Source organism: Vidua chalybeata, chromosome 17, assembly GCF_026979565.1.
Source record: "Vidua chalybeata isolate OUT-0048 chromosome 17, bVidCha1 merged haplotype, whole genome shotgun sequence".
Classification (NCBI taxonomy): Eukaryota; Metazoa; Chordata; class Aves; order Passeriformes; family Viduidae; genus Vidua; species Vidua chalybeata.
Window position 1 is genome coordinate 13,897,991 of NC_071546.1, and position 17,092 is coordinate 13,915,082.

Below are 17,092 nucleotides of genomic sequence, written 5' to 3' on the forward strand. Positions count from 1 at the left end.
GCCGGGGATTTGGGGAGCTCAGGTGTGCCACCCGTGCCGGGGATGCGGGGAGCTCAGGTGTGCCACCCGTGCCCGGGATGTGGGGAGCTCAGGTGTGCCACCCGTGCCAGGGATGTGGGGAGCTCAGGTGTGCCACCCGTGCCCGGGATGTCAGGAGCTCAGGTGTGCCACCCGTGCCGGGGATTTGGGGAGCTCAGGTGTGCCACCCGTGCCCGGGATTTGGGGAGCTCAGGTGTGCCACCCGTGCCCGGGATTTGGGGAGCTCAGGTGTGCCACCCGTGCCGGGGATTTGGGGAGCTCAGGTGTGCCACCCGTGCCCGGGATGTGGGGAGCTCAGGTGTGCCACCCGTGCCCGGGATGTGGGGAGCTCAGGTGTGCCACCCGTGCCCGGGATGTGGGGAGCTCAGGTGTGCCACCCGTGCCGGGGATTTGGGGAGCTCAGGTGTGCCACCCGTGCCCGGGATGTGGGGAGCTCAGGTGTGCCACCCGTGCCCGGGATGTGGGGAGCTCAGGTGTGCCACCCGTGCCGGGGATTTGGGGAGCTCAGGTGTGCCACCCGTGCCGGGGATGTGGGGAGCTCAGGTGTGCCACCCGTGCCCGGGATGTGGGGAGCTCAGGTGTGCCACCCGTGCCGGGGATTTGGGGAGCTCAGGTGTGCCACCCGTGCCAGGGATGTGGGGAGCTCAGGTGTGCCACCCGTGCCGGGGATGTCAGGAGCTCAGGTGTGCCACCCGTGCCCGGGATGTGGGGAGCTCAGGTGTGCCACCCGTGCCGGGGATTTGGGGAGCTCAGGTGTGCCACCCGTGCCCGGGGATGTCAGGAGCTCAGGTGTGCCACCCGTGCCCGGGATTTGGGGAGCTCAGGTGTGCCACCCGTGCCGGGGATTTGGGGAGCTCAGGTGTGCCACCCGTGCCCGGGATTTGGGGAGCTCAGGTGTGCCACCCGTGCCCGGGGATGTCAGGAGCTCAGGTGTGCCACCCGTGCCCGGGATGTGGGGAGCTCAGGTGTGCCACCCGTGCCCGGGATTTGGGGAGTTCAGGTGTGCCACCCGTGCCCGGGGATGTCAGGAGCTCAGGTGTGCCACCCGTGCCCGGGATGTCAGGAGCTCAGGTGTGCCACCCGTGCCCGGGGGTGCCGGGCCCGCCTGCCGAGCAGCGCCGGGGCGTTGCGGGACCTCGCCCGTGGATGAAAGCTGCTCGTGGAGCGGGCTGTGCACGGGAAAAGCCTCCAGGTACGAGCCTGAGGGGCCGGTGCAACTTTTCGGCCCTGCCCCGCCATCCCAGGGCTCGGGCAGGAACATCCTCACGGGAGAGCGGCTCAGCCCTGCGGGCCGGGCAGGAAAAGGCTCCCCGAGAGCCGAGGGGTGCGAGGGGGTCCCGCAGCGGGGCTCGGGGCGAGCTGTGGCCAGCGGGGTGCCCGGGCCGGGGCTGCCCCGCTCCCCGGGGGAAGCCGGTTGCATAACGGGCCCGCGGGGCTGGGGAAGGTATTTCCGCGCCCGACGTGTCCAAAAATGACAGAGGATAGGAAAGTGAGGTGCGCTGAGTTTCCCTGGGCTGCCTGCAGTTGCTAGCCTGCAGGACAACAAACGCGAGCAGCAGAAAGTTTGATTGCGATACCTCCTTCGAGTCGATTTGGGGAGCGAGGGAGTGAAAAATGGAAATGCGGGGCGGGCGCCAGGCAGCCCTCGGCGCTCACCCGGCCAAGTCCGGCTGCCGTGACTCACCCGGGGCTCCGGCTGACCCCGGCGGCTCTCCCCGAGGGGCGGCAGAGCTGCCACCCTCCCCGGAGAATCGTTTATATATGTGACCTCTGCATCCCTGCTGGAATGAACTCTGCGCGAGTGCAGTGCCTGCGCCTCGCACGGAGATACCGAGCCCAGCGCCGGAGAGAGAGGCACATGCTCCTCACACAGCAGTGAAAACCATACATTGTGAGACCGCCGCGGTTCCTGACATCCCCGGCTTAATTTTCCTGTTTTCTTTTGCTTTATTTTCCTGTTTATACATAGGACTTGTAAACACACACGGGTTGTCTTGGTTTCGGAGGCTTCCTTGGCTATTTCATCCTTGCTGAGCTCCACGTGTATCAGTGGAAATCCATGGGGTTGCTCCTCTCCTAAATTGATCTAAAAATAGGAACAGAGAGGTCTGTGAAACGCCGCTAAACAAACTCACCGATTCTTAATTTTTCTTTTCGTCTTTGTAAGAAGAATTGAGCCAATGGTAATTAGAAGCCAAAACCTGTGCCAGTAACAAGATGGGTATTAATAGAGTGCTGCTGAATTTAAAAGACATAAATATAAGCTGGGGACTTCGCTTTTCTGAATGATTTATTCAAAGGTAAAAGCAGCAGCAGCCTGAGCTTGTCTCTGCTGGGAAGAAGGAAAACTTCTGCACAGAAGCCCTGTTGCTTTGAAAGGCTTTGCAGTTCCTGCAAGTTTTGTTTAAAAAGCACACACTGGGATTTTTAACATCATCCATATTTCTTTCTTACTCGCTCTCTAACTTTCTGCTCAACAATTAAGTGCTTGTGCTGCAGACTGAGAAAGCCGCAGAGCTGCCTTGGCCCGGAGCTGGGAGACGTCATGGATTCCTGAGTGTGAAGTTGCAGGAAAGCCCTCAGTTTGGGAGATGGAGGCGATCCAGGGGTTTCCATGGCACTGGGATAAACAGGAGGAAACAGTGAGGGAATCCCGTTATTTTACAGCATTCAAAGACTATAAACACTCGGAGCAGGGAAGGAAGTGGCCTTTCCCTCTCTAGTAACCCTCATCTCAGAGCAGAGAACTGACTTCACTTCAGGAACACGCTCAGCCCAGTTCGGATCCCTCTTTGCACCTCCAAACACTTACTGAGGAGGCGAGCAAGAGGGGTTCCCTCTGTCCGGGCGGCACTGGTTGAAGATGGTTTAAAGGAGAATTTTTTTTTTTTTCCTTTTTTTTTTTTTTTTTTTTTTTTTTTTTTTTTTTTTTTTTTTTTTTTTTTTTTTTTAATTCCTGATGCAGCGAGAAACTGCCTGCAGGCTGGTACACTACCACCACATCATGAGGTCTATGGATCAAGGTAGGGTGTGACTGCTGCGTGCCGGGGTGCTGTGTGTGCGTGTCGCTCCCGTGCCGGGGCTCGGGGCTCGGGGCTCGGGGCTCGGGGCTCGGGGCTCGGGGCTCGGGGCTCGGTCCGTCCCGCGGCTCCGGCCCGCTGGCAGGCGGGTGGGCAGGAGGGGTTCACGGCGAGAAGGACCCTCGGGGAAGGGACTGGGCTGGCTTTAGGTTTGGTTTGGTTTGAAGCGATCCGCCACGGCGATACGAATCTGTCTGGGGCAGCCTCTTTAAACTCCAGCCAGAGGGACTCTCCTCTTCCAAGCCATCACCCCAGGAGTCTCGCTGACTAGCCCGGCCGCTTAACCCTTGCGCCGCCTGCCCGGCTCGGGGGCTCGGGGCGCCGCGGCGCTGCCCCGGGCCCGGCGGAGGCTGCGGCAGCGCGGCCGGGCCGGGGCTTGGGCGGCCGCGGCCCCGGGGGCTGCCCGGGGGTCCCGTCGGGGCCGGTGCCCGCGGCGCGGGGGCGCGGCCGGGCCGTGCGGCGGGCGGGGGTCGGCGCTGGGGGCGGCGTGCGGGGCCGCGGGAGGAGGCAAGAGTTAAGCGCGGCGAGAGGAGGAGCCTGCCCCGCCGCCGGCCCCGTGCGCGGCCGCCCCGGCCCGAGCCGCCGGCCGCTCCGCAGCGCGGCCGTGCCCGCGGCCGCCCGGGGACGGGGCAGCCTTCGGGGATGCCGCGGCTCCCTCGGGCATCCTCCGTCCTGCCCCGCCGGCCAGCCGGGCTGCGGGCCCGGGGTAGGGCAGGGCGCGGCGCGGGCGCGGCCGGGCGTGCGGAGGCGGAGGGGCTCGGGCTCGCACGGAGCGGGGCACGGGGCACCCCTGCGGGCGGTGCCGGGCCGGGGGCTCCGCGTCCGGGCGGAGGATGCTCGGTGCGAGGGGAGCCCCCGCCGCCCGCAGCCCCGCTCCCGCACGGCAGCCGAGGACCAGCGAGCCCGGCCGCTCCCCCGGGCGCTCGGAGCGCTGCGCCCGCCGGGCGGGTGGGCTCGGCTGTGACAGCGCTGCCGGTGCGGGGAGAAGGGTCAGGAGGTGCAGGAGGAGCAGAAGGGAAGGGCTCTTCCACCGGGCCGCTCCATCCTCGATTCCCCCGCCCGCGCTGGCAGCGCCGCTCGGCCGCTGAGTCAGAGCCGGGGCCGCGGAGGCTGAGCGGGCTGCGGGGGACGGGGCGAGCGCGGCAGCGCTGCCTTGCAGGGGCCCTTAGTAGCGGCTGTTTGTTTTCTCCTACCGCAGCGAGCTCCCCGGGCACCTGCCAAAACACACTCGTTAACACCTACACCCAAAGGGGATCATCCGAGAGCTCCGATTCTCGGACAAGCCAATGGAAAGACTCTTGAGTGGCTTTATACCGCCTTAGGATCAGGCCATTGCCTTGCCTCCTGTCTCCTCGGCTTTCTCCAGACAAAACTCCCTCTCTCCTGAGCGCTCCAGCTGCTCTTAGTCACTCTCACAACAGACCGTGGAAGTTATTTTGCTGCAGAGCAGCAAAGGGAACGAAGAGGCTTCGTGCTCCTGCCAGGGACCTCACCTGCTGCAGGGCAGCAGCATCAAAGCACAGGGCAGCACCGTGGCAGCACCACAACCCCTCCCAGTGCTGGGCAGCTCTGCTTTCCCTGCAGCCACAGCCCAGAGTGAAAAGCAGTAATTTATTTTTTATTTCCAGATCTAATGGTTGAGAGCACAGTAGCCAGTGGAGCAGTGCAATCCGTTGCACGACAGAGCCTTGAGATGCTCCAGAAGGATCATGCTCCTGGGCCCCAGAATGTACTTTTGCCTTATGCAAACGCTTGCTCCTGTCAGTGGCTCAGGAGTGATTGGAGCAGCCTCTGCCCCCGACTTGCCTTTGTGTCACAAGGCTGCTCCCAACACTCCCACAAGGAAAAAGCAGCAGGAAACTGCAAGGGGTTAATAATGCATGCAACTTTTGGGATCGGTCTCTGCCTCTGGGAGGATTCCTGCACCCACAACAAAGTGTTAGAGTCTTACTAATGCAGGGTGTGTAAATGATGATGTGTTAATAATTTTAAGCCCTTCTCCCCTTTTATGATTGGAGCAGGCTTAGGATGAGGAATGAAGGCTCTGCACAAACACCCTGCCAGCAAAAAGCTGCTTCGGTGGCTTTGCTCCCCGAGCTGGGCTTCAGCAAGTCTCAGCCACGGCAGAGACCTTCCCCAGGTGCCCGAGGGGCCCCGTGTCATCCTGGGGTCCCACAGCTGTGAATTCTCTGTCACTTGACCTTTCTCTCCACCAGCCTGTCCTGTGGGACACCAGCTACAGCCAGCAAATGATTCCAAAGTCCTTCGTGCAGGGCAGGAATCACATTCACAGACGGGACCCTGACAGAACTGGAGCACTCTTCCATAATATTCCAATAGATATTCTAAGTGAAATTTCATCACTCATTTTTTTAAAAAAGATAGCCAAGGATAATAATATCCTAGAATTTATTTTCCACTACTGGTCTAATCTATTTTTTAGAAAAACCTATGATATGTGCATTCCTTTGGTTTGCCCAGCAGACTTCAGACCTTACTGGGAACGTGGAGATATGAGCAATTTTTCCATTGTCCTTTCTTGCCAAACCACTTTAAGCTTGAAATTGGGGGGTAATATCTCTGACTCAACCTGACCCCAAAATTGAAAAGTAGTGTGTGTGCCTGTGCCTCTCAAAGGAACTACCAGATATTTCTCCCTTCTCTCTCCCTCCTTTTTTTTCCTCTAATAACACTCCCCACTCTCCAGACCAAGCAACCAGTCACTCACAGTCTGAGCTCATTTTAAAGAGCTTGGATTAAGTCCATGTGCAAGTTTTAGTCGCCTGTTAAATTTCTAATGCCTGCCACATACACCATTAGAACACTTAGATTTTTAAGACAGCATTGACTCATATTTTCTTTGGGTTTTAGCAGCTAAATAGACATGCAGCTTTCTTAATCTGCTTTTTTTTTCTACCTCTTTTTCTTTTAAAAAGTTTAATGTGAAGGTATTGCAGTATTAGAGATCCAGAGTAAATTATGTATCGTGTGGGACAAATAATAATTAGCACAGACATTTCTGAGATCAAATAAAATTTCTTCATCTCAGAGCATCCTCTGCTCCCTTGCATTAGTGAAGTTATTGGTGCAGGGAATACAGTGGGGCAGTACAAGTAGAAACTGAAAATAGTAAATGAGAAGTTACATTGGCAGTGCATTTAATCACTGAGAAATACGTTAAGTACTCTCTAACTCCCAGTTTGTATTACACTAGAAGTGCTCTTTTTAGCTTTGTTTTTGGATTCCCCGTCCCCCAGTACCTAGGTAGTCCAGTATTCACATTCTTCTGAAGTTTTATTAAAGCACAGCCCTGCCAAAGGCCAGCACGGATCCAAGAATGTGGAAAAGGACTGCTCCCATTCTGCAGTTCCCTGAAATGGCAGCACAGTGGATTTCCAGTTCTGCTCTGTGTGGAGCCTGCTGCAAGCATACGTGGCTGCAAGTTTTGTTAACGCTGCCAAGGACAGGCTTTGCTTCAGTCCTTCAAACACCTTTTTGGCTCACGAAAACAGCTTCATAGAAAAAAACCCAGAGTTAATGCTGGCTCCTGGATCTCAGGGTGGGTGCTGAGAGCCCAAGCAGAGCTGGCACCAGGCTCCATGACCCTGGACACAGGAGAAACGCATGGGGGATCCCTGGAGAAAGCAAGGCTCTGATGTGAAAGAGATGGAGGTTTAGGAAAACCAAGTGGTGTTTCTGGTCTTTGGACCCTGTACTCCAGTGTTTCACTCCAGCCTTAAGGAAATCAAGCTTTGGGAAGCGTTTGTCACATTGCTTGGGTTTTTTTTCTTTGATGTTTCTGAGTGTATATGCTGGACTGAAGAACCCACAGTCTACTTAAGTCTAGGATCTTTCCTGCCTTTTCTTCACCACTAATTATTAATGACAGACTGTGGGCAGTATTTGTCAGTTATGTAGTTATTAACAGCTAAAACTTAATTTATAATGTTTTATTTTCATTGTGGGCTCAAGAGCCTGTTTTAGGTCTAAACTAAATTCCACTCAACCTTTGGAAGGCTCCAAAAACTTCAGCTGTCACTTGAGCTGGATTCTGCAGCTGCCTGCACCTACCAATGGCTTCATGCCCCTCTAATATTTAGGCCAGGTCTGTATTTTGTGCATTTGTAACATTTCTGCTCGAAATAACACACAGGTAGGCCCAAAGCCAGCCCCCAGAGTGTTCCAGCTCACATCTCTGTGCTCTCAGAGCGTGTGGAAACTCTCGTTCCTATGGGTTCTGAGCAGTGATCATATGGGAGCAGTGTCCTCGTGTGCCCTGAGAGCAGCAGGGACACACTCCACTAAAGCCTGGTGGCTCTTGCTCCCTGACGTCGGTCAAGTTGTCTGCTGGGCAAAAATCCTTGAATCCTACAAGCTGAGCTAATTCCTACGTTTCTCTAGCACTTTCCTCATTGCTGCCTTGTCACCCTCATTCCTGGGCAGAGCCAGAACTGATGATTACGTGTGCTAGCAGCCAGACTCTTTCGCATGACACAGTCCTCTTGGAAAGCAAAAGGTGCATTTTCCATTTGTGGAGTATTACTGATCCTAGGCGTAGCTGAGGATAAGCTTCAAGCTTCACCTGATGCCCAATGAGAAGTAAAGGACAGGACAGAGCTTTAGCAGAAGTCGGGGTCATCTCCCCCTGCCCTCCTGCCAGTCACCCGTGTCTCACTTAAAAAGCCCGGTGTTTTTGTGTCATTTCTTTCTGTGGCTAATACAACTGATGCTCTCCAGTCGTGCTCCGCGTGGTGTCAGCTGTGAGGATGACAGCTCTCTTTAGTGCTAAGCCAAGATCAGCAAGTATATTTTGTTTTTCTAATGAATTTTAAATAGCAGAGCTGATGGTAAAAGGCCAGTGCTCAGCAAACGGTAAGGATCACTGGACAAGAGATACAAACAATCCCATTTAATAGATGTCTAAACAATTCAGAACAAATCAGGCTCTCAGAGAGAGCAGCACACGTTCCCCAGGGGGCTGGCAGTGTCTGTGAATACCTCAGTGAACATTCTGTCTGCAGGCTCACCTGCCCTTTCTGACAGACCCTTTTCCCCATCCCCTGGCACCTCCCAGTAACCAATTAATGCCACAAGGCCCGATTCCAGTGTGGCTGCTGCCCACCTGGCCTGATGCAGCCTCCCAGCAGGTCTGGCTGCTCCCCGAGTGCCCTTTCAGCCCCAGCCCTGGGCGGTGGTTCTGCTCACCCAGGGGTGCCCCTGCTGCCACCCAGGAGCTGCAGTGGGACCAGCCAGTCCTGGGCATCTTCAAAACTCACTGAAGAACCCGACTGCAAACCGTAGGGAAAGTCTGAGCTCTTGTCCCCAGGGCGAGCAAAGGGTGTGATGAGAAGGCGATTTGTCATTACTTGGCTGGACACATTAATGGGAAAGGCAGTAGGTTAGAAGCCCAACTGCAGAGATTCTGGTTCATGTGTGCTTTAAAACAGACTTTCTGTGACCTTAGACAACGTAACTTAAAGATTTGTCCTGCAGTTAATGCCGCCGTGCTGACAGGCTTAGCAAATAAAAACAAGCTGAAGTAAACACCAAAATACTTTTTTAATGATCTTGGTCCCTCTGCCTTTTCCTCCCTGCCCTGTGTACAGACTAGGAGCGTTTTTCAAACTCACAGACCTGATGACAGCCATGTCATAAAGGGCACCACACAAACAGGTAAGCGAGGGAACAGCCCTCTGACCACAGGCGCTCTGAACACACAAAGCCAGGGTCCCCCGTCACCCACGAGCGAAGGCACTGCTGGTTGTAGCAGCCATCCCAGGGGCAGGAGGCTGTCGGGGGGCAGTGACCAGCACCCTGTGCGGGGCCAGGGGACACGGGATGAACGGAGTCAGTGTGGTGGAGGTGGCTGGGGGCACCTGGGGAAGCTGGCAGCGGGCGGCTGTGGTCAGCAGGGAACGCGGCGAGCGCCCATCCTCTGAGCCGCTGTTTGTGAGCGAGGCAGGAGGAGAACAGAGGCCTTGTGCACGCTGGACCCGGTGCCTCCGGAGGTGCTCCAGCTAGGAGAGGCTGTCCTGTGCTTACAGACACCCGCTGCTGCCGCAGCCTGCCGCGGGAGCGGGAGCACGTGGCGTGGGATGGGCGAAGCCCGGAGCCGGCAGGGGCAGCGGCCGCGCTGCCGGAGCGGCGGGGACCCTGCCAATCTCCGCAGAGAGGGGCTGCGGGACGGACAGCCGCTCACGCCGAACGGGGGGCATCAGGGCGGAGATGTTCGGCCAAAGGGCATCGTTTCTGGAGCCCCCCGTGCCGGGGCAGGCCCGTTATCCCCGCTGCTGCCAGCCCGGGCGCGGGGCCGGTGCGGTGCTGCCGGGCCGGTGCCGGCTCCTCCCCGGGGGCGGCCCCGGCGCAGGTGGCTGCGAGGAGCAGGAAGCTGCCCCGCTGCCGCCCGGCCTCCCGTGCCGTGCCGCTCCGAGCCGTGCCGCTCCAAGCCGAGCCGTGCCGTGCCGCTCCGAGCCGTGCCGCCCGGGGCTCGCCGCCCGCACCCGCCGTCGGGGCACCGCGCCCGCCGCAGCCTCCCCAGCCAGGGCATTTCTCGGTGTTTTCTCGCGTTGTTGCCTCCGTTTCCCCGCTCTGACCGCCCGGCTCCCGCTGCCGGAGGCTCCGCCGGGTCGCGGCTCTCGGGGCAGCCCCGCTCCCGGGCCGCCATGAGCGCCGCGGGCCCCGGGCCCGGGCCCGGCCCCGACCCCGGCCCGCAGGAGGGGGACCCCGGGCACGGCCCCGGCACGGCCCGGCCGGACAGCCCGCAGGAGGAGTTCGACTTCTCCATCCTCTTCGACTACGACTACCTGAAGCCGATCGAAGGTTGGTGAGGGGCCGCCCGGGCGCGGCGGAGCCCCCGGCAGCTCCTCGGGGCACGGCGGGCACCGCCCGGGGCCGGCCCGGCCGGGCCGCTGGCGTCTGGGGGCTGCTTGGCCGGCACGTGCTCGCCCAGGGCTACTGGAGCCGGGTGGCTCGGTGTCCGGCCGGGATGCAGAGTCCGGGATGCAGTGTAAATGCCGGGATGCAGTGTCCGGGCCGGGATGCAGTGTCCAGGTCGGGATGCAGTGTCCGGGATGCAGAGTCCAGGCCGGGATGCAGTGTCTGGGATGCAGTGTCGGGCCGGGATGCAGTGTCTGGGATGCAGTCCAGGCCGGGATGCAGTGTCTGGGATGCAGTGTCTATGCTGGGATGCAGTGTCCAGGCCGGGATGCAGTGTCCATGCCAGGATGCAGTGTCTGGGATGCAGTGTCCAGGCCGGGATGCAGTGTCTGGGATGCAGTGTCCAGGCCGGGATGCAGTGTCTGGGATGCAGTGTCCATGCCGGGATGCAGTGTCTGGGATGCAGTGTAAATGCCGGGATACAGTGTCCATGCCGGGATGCAGTGTCGGGCCGGGATGCATTATCCATGCCGGGATGCATTATCCATGCCGGGATGCAGTGTCGGGCCGGGATGCATTATCCATGCCGGGATGCAGTGTCGGGCCGGCTGCGGGCCATCCCCGCGGCCCCCGGAGCCGTGCCGCCGGCAGCGAGCGCTGCAGAGGCAGCGGAGGCGCTCGGCACAGCCCGGCCGGGCTCTTGCTGCCCCGCTCCGGGCACAGCGCGCTCCGGGAGCTCCCTGGCAGCCGGAGCGCTGGGGCGTGCAGCCCTCGGAGCTGCTGCCCGCCCTGAGCCCGACCCTCCCGCAGCGATGGCAGCGGGCCGGGCACAGCTGGCTCCAGCCTGGGGACAAACACCACCAGCTTCAGTTAAAATTGAGGAAAAAAGAGAGGTTTGCAGACTGTTCTGCTTTTCTGAGCTTCTGCTGTGATACTTAAAAGTGCAGTGACAAGTGTTCCCTGACTTTCTAAATGGTAATTCTGCTGTTGATGGTACTAAGCAGGGATACTTCCCATAAAATACAGATTTGTGTAAACCAAAGCTAAAAGAGAGGACCCAGAGGAATGATTTGTTGGGATGTTGTTTCTAAGATACATTGGTTTTGCTTCTGCACAGTGGAGAGCTGGTGTTTCCCTGGGGCCTCTCAGAGATGTTGTGCTCCTCTAAAGGAGGAGACCTTTGAGGCCTGAATCGTGGTGTCATCAGTGAAATGGAGAGCTGTTGCTGAGTTTTATCCTCTCTGCCCTTGTTTAAGTGTACAGATGTGCACCAGCATCGAAGCTGACTGGGCACGGTTCATGCCATCAGATGGACAAAGCTGAATTTTCCTTCCAGGCTTCATGTAGATCAAAATAAGCTACAATAAATCCCCGATGGGGAGGGGTTCCTTAATGGTTTTAATGAAAGCACACTGAATGTCAGTGAAAGCTTCAGATGCTGGTGTGTTCACATCTTTACAGTAGACAGTGCTGCTGTGAAGCCTAAAGTGGGAAGTTCTACAGAATATAATCATGTGTAGGTGGGGGGTAGGAAGTTTAATCTTCAAACCACATAAATGCAGAGCAGTGTGTGCTTGTTGTAGAAGTAACTTCCTTCTTGAGCCTGCTTTCTTCACTTTTGAATGACTGGAAACCATAATTAGTAGTAATTTTGTTTCAAAGATGGAAATCATTAGCATTAAAAAAAAAAAAAAAAAAAGAGATCCCAACAATATATATGAGCTTTGTAATCTGGAGAACATTCTGCCTGGCTTTGAACAGGCAGCAGCTCCAGTCTGTAAGCAATCCAGGATACACCCGCAACCTTTAATGTACAAAAGATTAAAGCATGTTTACATGAGAGCAGAAAATGATCAAATTCTGAGCAAGGGCTTTGTCCACATGCTGGTGGTAACTGATGCTCATTGTTCATGTGCAGTCCTGGCCTCATCTGAACTGCACTTGGGCAAACAAGTCCTGTGCAGAGGAGGATTCAAGGTGGAACCAAAACCAAAGGAGTGGGTCCCAGCACTTGAGTCTGGTTCCTGCATTTGGAGTCCTCCCAGCCTGGTCTGCTCCGCCCACTGCTCATGACAAATCCTAAAATAGCAAATATATAAGCATGCTAAAAGGGATTTTTTGAAATTTAAAAAAATGGGAAAATGTAAATTTTGGGCTCTAGGAATGGATTGGGGTGAACGTTTATTCCTGATAAACAATTTTTTAAAAGGAATTTGGCAGTATCCATCCAAAGTTGTGTTTGAAAAGCAGGACCTATATCACAACTTGTTGTCATGGGGATGGCAGAAATATCCTTCCTGAAAGTGTCTGGCATTCAGTAGTGCTTGTGTGTGCCCAGGCCAACAGGAACAGGGACTGCTATAAAAGCAACAGGAAAAAGAAGGGTCAACAGAAATCCTGCAGTCAATATTATGAATATTAGATGTTCCTCTTGAAGCCAGCCATTTCCAAAAGCAGCAGTGCTGCAGAGAGTGCTTTTTACCTTTACTTGCCAGACTTTAATTAGCAATCTTCTCAGGATTTGCAAACAAGAAACATCTGCCCAGGTGAACAGGATTTGGGGAGTGTGGGCAAGGCATTCGCTGCTTTCAGATGGGAGCTGTGATTTCATTTGGCCACTGAGGATGTTTTCTGTGTCCTTTAAGAGAAAAAGTGTTAGATGCGTTCTCTGCAGAGTTCCTGTGCAGGTGTTGCCAGCGGTATCAGTGACAGCCCAAACTTTAGCTCGTGTCAAACATGCCAGGTGAGTTAATGAGCATTTCCAAATGAGCTCCTACAAACAGGGCTCCCGGAGGAGCAAGCTCTGATAGCTGCTCCGTGTGCTCTTCCCAACCACCTGTTGCTGGCTGCTGTGAGACACAAAGCACTGAACTCCAGGCAGTGCTCTGCTCCAGCAGCTCCCTTCAGGTTTGTTGGGCTCCCTGTGTGCTGATCTGCTGAGAGGTAAAGCTGCCACATCATTTTTAATGTTTGAGGTCAACCCTTCTGGGAGCTGATGCTCTGAGGGGTGTTCTGCAAATCCAAACAAAACCTGTGCTTAAATAAGATTCCAGATGAAACCCTGCCCTGGGACAGCGGGTAAGAATGCAGACTGGTTTAGAGCATTTTCTCAAGGCTCAGGCCGTTGCTGTAGCTCATTAGACTCTGAGACTGCATCTGGTGATCTCAATCTACAAGGCCTGTGTGTGTGTAGTGTAGAGAGGGGAAGCAGGGAGCATCCATAAATATTAATATTCCTCCAAATGCCTGTTTGTATGTGGACAGGCTCCCAGGGACATTGCCACGTCTTGTAGGTGTCAAGCCCTGAATAATTTGCCTCGTTCCTTTTTTTTTTTTTTTTTCTTCTCCCAGATGCAAAGCTATTAAAAGGAAAAAAAAAATCTGAAAGTGCATGCAGTTGGGTCCTGGGGCTGGCTCAGGAACACAGGAGGCAGTGTTCAGCCCTGCCATAAAGAAACAAATATGCACATCTACCAGAGAATTCCAGATTTCACTCAGGAAACCAGCTCTCACTTGGAGCTTCCAAGCAGTTAGTGTAAATAGCAGACAACTCAGCTTTTGAAAAATGCAAAGTAGCTCTGGACTGGCCCCTTCAAATGACAATAAGCAAGTTAATTAAAAAAAGAAAATAGACTCTTTTACTTATGCAAATAAGGGACTGCAGTTAAATCCCGGGAGCTGCAGCCAGCGGATGTGAGGTCAAAACCCAACTTGTGCCCCTGGCCTGCACAGGGCTATCTTTAGCTTTTCCTAGAGGATGGTTTGGATAAACCCAGCATGGAATGCAGCTGCTGGGTGGGCCTCTATTCCCTAATTTCATGCTGATTGTCACATTTGGCTGAGTGGCTGGCTTTGAAGGCACTGCCTTGTTTTAAACCAGCGCGGGGTGGCCCTCCCCAAGCCATGTGTGCTCACACTGCTGTGCCCCGGGCTTGGGGAACCTCGGGAGCCTTTCCCTTTTCCTTTCTGCCCTGTAGAGAGGTGTGAGGAGGAGTTTGGTAAATCAAGGGCCAAGTCCTTTGAAACTGAAATCCCTTGATCTCTTTCACCTGTGATTCAAGTCTCGCTGGGTTCCGAAGGGCACACTTGAGGGTCTCCTCCTGGGGAGGCTGCCTGCCTTCCAGAGGGTTGGTGGAGCTGCCCGCACCCTTCCTGGGCCTGCCCAGAGGAGCTGGCTCGGTGGTTATTTGCAGTACAGGAGCATCCAGACCCCTGCTTCATTCCCTGCTGTGGTGAGGGAGACAGTCATGTGGGTGAAACCTGTGGGAAAAAGGGGCAGTGAGAGCTGGCAGCTTGTAGGCAGTTTGGGTGGGATCCCAGAGGGCTTGGGCGTCAGACTGCTCTAGGAAGAGGAGCTGAGTGACACAGGGAAGGAAGGCTGTTTGCTGGCAGCAAAGCTGACTGAGAGCAGGAGGCGGTGCCAGCGCTGCCTGGGTGTGAAACTCGCTTTCTTTTAACCCTGTCAAAGCAGAAGGATCTTTTGGTACTGAATCAGAGGGTGAATCAGCAGTGAAACCTCAGGCCGGGAAATGCTTGAGAGCAGGGAGTGGGGAAGTGCTGGAGCTGGCCGTGCTGGGGAGCTGTCTGTGAGATATCCATCAGAGCAGCAGTGGAGAGGACAGTCCTTCGCTGGAGAATTCCAGTCTGTGTTCTGGGATGCAATATGCAGAAATGGATGAACTCTGGAGGGTGGCACAGCCCTGGGAGCAAAGCTGTTATCTCCGAGTCGCTTCAGTCCTTGGAAAACACCTTTGCTGGGCTGATCCATCCTGTACCTGTTCTCTTGCGAGGGCTCTCCCTCCCTGGGGAGCCCAGCTGGAGGGTGGCAGGGCTGTTCCTTGCCATCCCCAGTGTGGCAGAGGGTCAGCAGTGTGAGGTTTGCTGCCCTGAGCTCCTGCAGCCCTACCCAAGCTCTTCTTGGCAGCTCAGGGAGAAGCCTGAGTGGTGCCGGGGTCATCTGCCTGGAGCCTTTGCTGTGTGCTGGGCTCTGTGTCCCCGCTGGCATCTGCAAGGGCAGAGAGAAGGCAGCTGAGCTGCTGGCCAGCAGCCTCGGCCCCTCACAAAGGCAGGGGCTTGACGCTCTTCACAGAAGCAAACTGCGCTGCCGCTCCTCTCCTGGGGCTCTGCTCTGCCCTTTCCTCGAGCAGATCCCTGACCTCAGCCGAGCTGGCCGGAGCAGAGCAGCCAGTCCCCTCCTGCTGGGGCAACAAGCAGAGTTCCTGCTTGGCAGAGCCGTTTATTGGTGGGAGCAGCGCTTGCTGCTTCAGCCCCGTGCCCGCATCCCTCCGCGGCGAGCTCAGCGCCCGCGCTGTGGCATCACCGGCGTTGCCACGGGGACAGACCGCGACGTCACCGGCGTGGGCAGGAGCGGCCGGGACAGTGATTTCATTGTGCCCGCAGCTCTGCGGGGCCGGCAGGGCTCCCCAGAGCCCCGAGCCGCGCTCCTGACGAAGCCGTGCCGATGAGTCAGGGCTCAGCCTCTCCCCTGCCCGGCCGGCTCAGCGCTGGCATCGCCGCTGCGGGCACTGCCCGGGGCAGCGCGGCGTTTGTGTGCGGCCGTGCCCGCTCTGCTGGCCCTTTGCCACGCGGGGGAAAGTCAATATTGTTGCTGCACAGAAGCTGTGGGTGTTTGCCGCGGTGGCAGGGGCAGGCTGGGGCTTGCTCCGTGTGTGTGTGAACGTTGTTATTCGCACCTGGAACGTGGGTCCTCCGGGAGGGGCAATGCCAGGGCGAAAGGGCTCTCCGAGGCACAGTGTTTCAGGGATAAGCCGAGAAAATGTAGGTTGGCTGAAGCCCGGGTTTTGACGGGCTGTCACAGTGGGTGAGGGGTGTGTTCCTATTCAGCAGACTTTTAAAATTCCACGTGCACATGCGAATACATTTGCTCTTCCCATACCCCTCAACACGAGGCTCTGCTGCTGGGTGTGTTGAGGTTTGGTTCTGTACCTGCAGTCTGCATCAGCTCATTCAGTCTAAGGGCTGTGCTGGGGCAGCTTTAGCCGCGGGTGCGCTGCACGGCGAGCTGCGAGGCTCACCTGCTCCTGGCGAGGTTTCTGCTCCTGCTGCTCACCGCACAGATCCTGCCCCGAGCCTGGCATCCAGCCTGGCTCTGCCTGGGGCGGGTTTTGCCCCCTGGCATCAGCTGGAGTCGGGGTGTTCTCCCCAGAGCGGCTGTGGGGGGTGTGTTCCTCTGCTCACTGCGGAGACGTGACGAGCTCTGCTCAAAGGGAATCTCGGCTGCAATCTCGAGGCTTGATGTGTCAGACCTGAGTGATGGGGATGACACACTGCTCCAGAGTGCCAAGGCTCTGAAATCAACGGCGCTAAAAATACGTTTGGCTCAGCAGCCAGTGACTCGTTGCTGCTTTCCTAGCCCCAAAACAGCTGTGTGCTGGGATTAAGAGCCAGAGGGAACCTTAAGAAATGTGCAAGCTGGGCTGTCCTGTGCAGCCCCTCCTGTCCCAGCCGTTCTGTGTGTTGGCTTGTTTGCTCGGCTCTTGGGGTTTCCCAGTGAGCACGAAGGCTCAGCAGTTCCTAAAAATGAACAGAAGCCTGCTGAAAATAAGTCAAAAATCTCTCTGCATGTAGACGTTTCACCAGGAACTTCTGCTACTTTTGCAGAAAGCACAGTCAGCTCCTGGCTGGCTTTCTGTGTGGTATTTTCTCATGGGAATTGCTGTTTCATGTCATGTAGTAGTAACAGAAAATGCTGGAACAGTAATTTAAATATTTAAATGAAACCCTCTGCCTGTGACATGCACTGATTTCTGCCCAGAGCAAGCAGATAGGGTGACTTAATCCCAAACTGTGGAGCTGGATCAGGTATTTCCTGCTGGATACACTGAAATCTTTAGAAACATATACAAATCCTGGTAATGTTTTGCATGTTTTTGTGTGATAATAAATATTCTTCGGCTCCCAGGCTGGGGCAGCTCCAGGAGCTGCTGTCCATGGGAATACCTGCCATGACTCTGCTCTCTGGGATGCTACTGCCACGGCACGCCCTCGGGTGCTGGGACCAGACTGGAGCTGGGCTCTGCAGGGCTGGTGGGAATTCTGTGTTCCTGAAGCATCCCTGTGCTCTGCAGCCTGGGCAG

The 17,092-nt window shown here is 56.3% G+C and overlaps 1 protein-coding gene and 1 long non-coding RNA gene across 2 annotated transcripts in view; one reads left to right on the forward strand and one right to left on the reverse strand.

The window, feature by feature from the left end:
- The first annotated feature begins 9,781 nt into the window (after positions 1-9,781).
- Positions 9,782-17,092, forward strand: part of NFATC2 (nuclear factor of activated T cells 2) — a 75,879-nt gene continuing 68,568 nt past the window's right edge. The window contains exon 1 of the mRNA XM_053958731.1: positions 9,782-9,938. Within this exon, the coding sequence (XP_053814706.1) occupies positions 9,782-9,938 (157 nt within the window). The remainder of the gene's footprint in view (positions 9,939-17,092) is intronic.
- Positions 12,218-15,266, reverse strand: LOC128796770 (uncharacterized). The gene is made up of 5 exons (XR_008433890.1): positions 15,152-15,266; positions 14,902-15,000; positions 14,045-14,222; positions 12,478-12,633; positions 12,218-12,353 (listed from the first exon to the last, which is right to left on the reverse strand). It is a non-coding gene; the product is annotated as an uncharacterized LOC128796770 (long non-coding RNA).